General features: G+C 45.2%; 1 protein-coding gene and 1 long non-coding RNA gene across 2 annotated transcripts; one reads left to right on the top strand and one right to left on the bottom strand.

The window, feature by feature from the left end:
* The first annotated feature begins 194 nt into the window (after positions 1-194).
* LOC101778531 (gallate 1-beta-glucosyltransferase) lies at positions 195-1,583 on the top strand. The gene has a single exon (XM_022826082.1). It carries the CDS (start codon positions 195-197, stop codon positions 1,581-1,583), a length of 1,389 nt encoding a protein of 462 aa, XP_022681817.1.
* A 428-nt stretch (positions 1,584-2,011) lies between these two features.
* Positions 2,012-6,814, bottom strand: LOC111257027. The gene is made up of 3 exons (XR_002677429.1): positions 6,433-6,814; positions 5,030-5,067; positions 2,012-2,445 (listed from the first exon to the last, which is right to left on the bottom strand). It is a non-coding gene; the product is annotated as an uncharacterized LOC111257027 (long non-coding RNA).
* Between the last annotated feature and the right edge of the window lie 349 nt (positions 6,815-7,163).

Below are 7,163 nucleotides of genomic sequence, written 5' to 3' on the forward strand. Positions count from 1 at the left end.
GCTTGCTTGCTGCTTGCTGCGGCGAGCCCGTTCAGCTTGAATTAAAAATTTAAAATAGGAGTTGCACGTGAATGGCCGCATATTGTGCTTGACGCCACGACGCCCTGCTTCCATGAATTCGAGCACTTTGGCAGTTTGGTCAGCTCAGAAAAACAAGCTCTCCTCTAGCTCGCAAGAGCTCGCAGCAGGCTGCCATGGCCGAGGAGGCGACGCCCCACATTCTCGTCGTCTGCTATCCGGGCCAGGGCAACATCGATCCCATGCTCCGCCTCGCCAAGCGCATCGCCGCCAAGGGCCTCCTCGTCACCTGCTGCTCCTCCTCCATCGTCCGCGACAAGCTCGCCGCCGCCTCGGGGGTGTCAGCCGGCGGCGACGGTGTGCCCGCCGGCCGCGGCCGCGTCCGGTTCGACTTCCTGGACGACCATCTTGATGGGATAAAGCTGGACCTGGACGATTACCTGCGGCAGCTCGAGACCGGAGGGCGCCACGCGGAGGCAGGGCGGCCGGTGGCGTGCCTCATCGGGAACCCGTTCCTGCCGTGGGTGACCGACGTCGCCGCCGAGGCCGGCATCCCCTCGGCGGTGCTGTGGGTGCAGTCGTGCGCAGTGTTCTCGATCTACTACCACTTCGTTCACGGGCTCGCGGAGTTCCCCCGCGAGGACGACTACGACGCGCGGTTCGCGCTCCCGGGCCTCCCGGACCTGTCCGTCGCCGACGTGCCGTCGTTCCTGCTCCCGTCGCACCCGTACAAGATATTCGGCGACATCATACAGGACCAGTTCCGCAACATGGCCAGAGCGTCGTGGGTGTTCGTCAACTCCTTCGCCGATCTCGAGCGCGACGTGTTCGCCGCGTTGCCGAGCGTCAGGCCGTGCCCGCCGCAGCTCATCTCCGTGGGCCCGCTCGTCGAGATCGGGGGCCAGGACGACGATGCCGCGGTGCGCGGCGACCTGATCGAGGCGGCGGACGACTGCGTGGCGTGGCTGGACGCGCAGGCGCCGCGCTCCGTCGTCTACGCGTCGTTGGGTAGCGTCGTCATGCTCTCCGCCGAGGCGGTCGCCGAGATGGCGCACGGGTTCGCGTCCACCAGCCGGCCCTTCCTGTGGGTGGTGCGGCCGGACACTCGCCCGCTGCTCTCGGAGGGGTTCCTGGACGCCGCCGGCAGCCGCGGCATGATCGTGCCGTGGAGCCCGCAGGACCGCGTGCTGGCGCACGCCGCCGTCGCATGCTTCCTCACGCACTGCGGCTGGAACTCCACGCTCGAGACGGTCGCTGCCGGCGTTCCCGTGGTGGCCTTCCCGCAGTGGGGCGACCAGTGCACGGACGCCAAGTTCCTGGTCGACGAGCTCAGGATGGGCGTCCACCTCCGCGCCCCGCTGCGGCGAGAGGGTGTGCGTGAGGCCGTCGACGCAGTCACGACCGGGCCAGAGGCCGACGCCGTGCTCGCCAACGCCAAGTCGTGGAGCAGGGCGGCGCAGGCCGCAGTGGCGCCCGGTGGGTCGTCGGACCTGCACGTGCAAGCGTTCGTCGACGAAGTATGGCGGCGAGCGTGTGGAGGGCAAGCAGAAGCATCTGCCATTTAGTTAGTGTCCAACCATACCTTACTTACAACCATGTTCGTGAGGGTTACTGGGTTAGTGGTGGTAAGCGTGGTGGATCCAGAGGGGGTTCATTTCATACTTTCATATGAACGAAATTTTGTGTACTTTTGCACCAAATAAACGTGTTTGGAACCTTCGCTCATTAAAGGGGAAAAAACTCAGTAATGCTGCGCATCTCTTAATTAAGGTACTGTCTATACAACAAACGATTGAGATTTATACATCCCTCAATCACTTTTTTTTTTTTACCGTGGATGATAGATCCCGCGGCTAACAGTGGACGAACAGCTTTTTTTTGTCAAACTGGGTCCGCAATGTCACTTTAGCGCCCGTTACGAGAGTCGGACCGGGCATAATATGAGATTTGCCCTTCAACATTTCAATTCGAGGCTTTCTTTTTGGGCCGGGTGTTACTGGTGGCCCAACTAAAACGGGCCTTAAAAAACAAAGAATAGCATTAAATAAGCCGAGTTCCTGGCTTTGTTTTTCTTTTCTTTACATATACAGGAAAAAAAAAAGGGGGGCACTGGCGGGAAAACAAAAACAAGTTGTACCCATAAAAAAAGAGAGAAAATTACATATTGTTTTTGCCCCCACCTTCTCCTGACCATTGGACCTCTCTGCCTATTTAGAGCCGTGCGGCACCCTGATTTGTTTTACAACACAAGAAAAACGCATCTGATTTCTCCCGTCAGAAAAACTGAAAAAGGACGATGGAGGAGAACATCACGAAAAGCAAGGCAGAGGTTGGAGGTGATCTGGGCAGGGCAGCAGGTACCGATCACTAGGAGGTGCTGGTGCATGTCGGTTTTGATCAGCTGAGATCCATTCCCTCCCAGCTTCCCTGTTGAAAAAAAAAACACATGTAGATCAGGAATTTGTTTTGGAGGGAAAGATGCAAAGCTTGATTATGTGAAAATAAAAATGTGCCTGAAACAAAGTGTCTTGAACAATTGTGTGAAAAACACACACAGATGTTTAGCTTTTGAGCTGGGATGTAGATCTAGCATATGTGCTGTGAAAACATGTATATGAAAAAAAGTGCGCAGATTGAATATCTTTGGTCATTTCAGTTTCTAAAACAAATGGTAATCTCATCTTACTCAGACATGGTTACTGTAAAACGATCTTGGTGATCTTCTTGAAAAATTATAGATCTTAGGCTGTTTTCTTTTTGTGCAGTGTGTGTTTGCAAAACTTAATCTTCTCAATATGTCTATGTTATTAAACTCAGTGAGGATCAATGTGTTTCATATGAAACACTAAAAAGAATTATAGAAACTTGTCACTTTAGGTGGTGCAATGTTTTCTGATATAGAACAAAAAATAACAAATATATTTTCAGGGTGTGGATAGGATAAATGCGCAAAAAGGTGGGGAGTCAGACAATCTCGTCTGATGAGTTGCAAGCATTTGGGGGGTTTCTGTGAATTCTTTGACTAAAAAACGTGTTTATAAGAGAAAGAATATGTTTGCCATGTTACAGGTATTCCAAGCAAAGCAACTTGCCAAAATGAAGATGGATGACGAGGGCCATGAATAGAACAGAAAAGTGTAAAAAGATGGATGCATGTGCATAAAAAGTGTAAAAAGTACACACATTTTTTTGGTAAACATTGATTTTTTAGGATACACTGCATGAAAACATGTACTCAAAAAAAAAAAATTGAGATGGGGAGGGAACATAACTACAGAGAGTTTGATGAATCTAAATACAGAAATAAATCCATTTTGTATGCATCATGTTCAGATTAACATAAAACATCAGCATGTAAAAAATATGGCACACACGAAGCGAAAAAATATTATCATTTGCCTTGGATAAAAAAAGATGGTCACATCTAAGAAATAATTGACTATAGGAAAATTTACGTAAACATTAAAAAAGATATAGCTTCAAAAATATAGTTTTTAAAAAGTCTGTATTGGATAACTATGTTTATATTTCATTCTGCAATGTTTTTCAAGTATTATATACTTTCACCGAAACACATATATCATTCTGCGAGTAGAAAAACATAACCTCACAAAAGCACTACAAACAGCAAGATCACAGTAATAAAGGGTCAAATCAGAGCAAAAAAAAATGGAACTCTATATGACAACAAACTGCCATTCCACAAAATAACTGACAGGTATGATGAACTCAAACAGGAACCATGACAAACTTTAAGAATGGGGGCCAGATAAATGGGAATTATTAGAAGCATGTTTGATGTGAGCTAGTCGTTCCAAAAAGGACGGTGGCACTAAGTTAGTAAACAGATCATTCTTTGGTTTCTATACACATTCATGTATTTTTTGTACCAAAAAGACGAGGTAAAGATGCATATCCATATGAAAATTAGGACAGCTGAACACTTAATCATCAGCAGCCGACGAAGAATAGCGGCTGAATTGAGGCAGTAAGAAAGACACAAGCCAAAGTTATATATTGCTAAAACATCCATAGTGCATAGGAAATCTAGCCATCACATCATGGATTGAACATCTATAATATAAATGAAAATATCAGATTGAGTATGCAACCTCTCAAGAGTTCTTGACCAAGGACCTAAAGAAGTAAGAAAGGCAACAAAAATCTGCAGTAAGCCAATATTAAACAAAAATATTGCACCAAAATTAAAAGATTAGACCATCCTACAAGCATCATATCAATTATATCTATCGCAAAAAAAAGGGGACAGTACCAAGCAAGTAAAACTAAACTTTTTCTACAGAATATGCAGAGGATATGTGCAAGTTTACTTGAGAGAATAATTCAAAAGACAATTGGAATATAATAGATGCAAAAAAACATACATAGGAAGTATATTGAAATTAACTAATTTCTCTAGCTTTAAATTTAGAATAATGATCATGCAAGTTTTCAATAGCACAAAGGGACTAGCTGATTGCTATCTATAGATTTGTTGGTTACCCTACTGCTAGCCAGGAAATTGCAAAGAAGGAGGGATCTTCCAATCATAAAGGAAAAAAGGAACTTAGCTACTATAGGCCTTATATACTCTTGGCCCCAATTGGTCCTGCAAATTGGCTTCCAGTTCAGAACTTAACACACGAGTCATGAAGTTGGAAAAAAGCTAGATTTACCTCCAGTCCTCCACGAGTATGAAAATATGTAAGTTCTTCCGAAATATACAAATTTAGTTACATTACTGCAATGCCCATTGCCATAAGGGTATCACTTAATTTTCCCAATTCCGAGTATGTGGTCTATTCAACTAGAAAATGCTAACCTATTCAAGCTCCAATAAAACAGACCATAAAATCCCCCAAACTGAACACTTTTTATAGCTCAAATTAGAGACCAACAGCCCATAAATCCCCCAAATGAGCTCAAAAGCCGCACAATATTAACCACAAATAACTAAAGTGCATTGCAGTCAAAGTACCTGAAAATTTGAGTGGATATATCAGAAACAAACCTCAAAGCGCCTGCTTTTGCCCAACAATGAATCATTTTCTGAAAAAATAAAAATAGAGGTATTAGTCAATGTGACCCCAAACATGAGTGCATGATGCCTTAAACTGAGTGTAATATTTTAGTCATAAATATAATCAAAACAAGAGGATACATCAACATCACATTTAACCAGAAGAAAAGCATAGACAATTGAAATAAATTCCAGAACTTGGTTCTATCTCAGCAGTTGAGTATTGTATGATATTAATTCTACTAGATAATCTTACTGGGATGCAATAAAGTAAAAAAGTCAACTAAAAGATATCAAACAACTGAGATTTTTTCAACTGAAAAATGCAGCACAACCAAGAATAATAAGCAAGCAAAATCAAATAAACAGGTGAGACAACATAAAGCCAACCGGTAGTGCCAAATCAATGGAAACAATAACTAGCAATATCATTTTTCAGATAAGATCAGGATTTACAAGGAAAACATATCACTCTCCGGAACAGAGAAAACACACTCAAGAACAAACTTTGTCTTGAGTGTGAACATTCTTAAGACCGAAGTGGCAGTTGTGCGAAAACTATCTCTGCAGTACATCAACAATCAAATACGTTGGAGATTTGTGTCTAAGGGAAGGATTAAACAAAAAGAAAAAATATAATCTCTATCCCATGGTGAGAAGAGCTGAAACTGACAGGAACAAGATGAGTATACTGCCAACCACAGTACAAAGAGATAGATCGAACACATACAAAAAGGAATCTGTAATTTATTTGCAGTCAAGTTTGGGAAAATCTAAAAAAGGATTGAATTTCCACAGGTACGAGCTCATCACCCAAATAAAAAGAATGTTACAGTTTATTCCAACAAAATACACTGTAAAGCAGCCACAAAATGTAGTGGTTTTCAGGCAGTTATGAGCTCACCACTGGCACAAAAATGGGATACTAGTAGACTATGAATCCCCAAATTGAACCTAAACAGACTACAAATCGAATCCAACTAACCCACTAATGACCCAAAATCACAAAAAATCGAGCAAATATGACACAAATCGGCCGGAGACGCGCCCCGTGCACACACATGCAGAAATAAGAGTGCATAGACTGGAGACCTATCAACACTCCATCAATCTCAATAGGCACGTTACATAGAAGTGAAAAAAAAACATATCCCTAAAACCTGTTACTAACACGAATCGGGGTGGGGGATGAAGCCAAAGCCTATTAGGTTAGCCCAGGAAATGGAAATCGAAATGAAAATAAACACAAACAAACCCTAGAATAGTAGAAAAACGCATGGAAATGGGAAAAAATCACGCGCAAATACATCATGCTTCATGAAACAACTATGGGGCCTGTATGCGACTCGAATCGAGTCGATTCGAAATAGATTGGGGAATTTGTTGTGGGTTACCTCAACAAAGGGCGAGGGTGTTTCTCGGAGAAAGCGATGCCGCCGCCAGGGACACCGATAGGCCGACCGGTTGTCGTCGCCGAGCTGGAGAAGGAGGCTGATGCCGCCGTGGACCAATCGCCTTCCGCTCCATCTGCTACTCTCCCCAAGGCGCCTCCCTCCTCCCGAGCGGCAGAGACGAAGATGTCGGGGCGCGGATGGTCGTCGACAAGCAGTAAGTGATGTCGCAATGTTCCCCCTCGTCCTCGCGTTCCCCCTTCTTCTCCCCTTGAATCACCCTCTCCGGCCAGGCGGAGGAGACGACGTCTCTCGAAATCGCCCTCTCCGGCCGGGCGGAGGAGATGAGTGGACGGAAAGGAACGCGGAGAAGCATCCGAGGGGGGAAAAACCGTTCAGCTTCTTAACGGGATTCCAAAGATCAAAACCTGACAACGAAGACCGCACCAGATAAGAAGAGAGGCGGGCCCGAAATACATGTGTCATGTGTGCCGTGAGATGTAGATCCGGTGGTTCAGATAAAAGTGATTGAGAGAAGGTCAAAAATCGAGGACTAGCAAATCTGCTTAATTATTATCCCTTTTTCCCTTCCCCTTCCTTTCTCCTTGCTCCTCGCACAATAGGTTGACTTAGGCTATGTGCTGCCGGCAATGGCAAAGTCTCGTATCAGATGTGTTAGAACGTGGCTGATATTATAATGCCATAGGACTCTGTTGACGTCAGATTTTGACACA

The sequence above is a fragment of the Setaria italica genome, chromosome IV (genome assembly GCF_000263155.2).
Source record: "Setaria italica strain Yugu1 chromosome IV, Setaria_italica_v2.0, whole genome shotgun sequence".
Lineage (NCBI taxonomy): Eukaryota > Viridiplantae > Streptophyta > Magnoliopsida > Poales > Poaceae > Setaria > Setaria italica.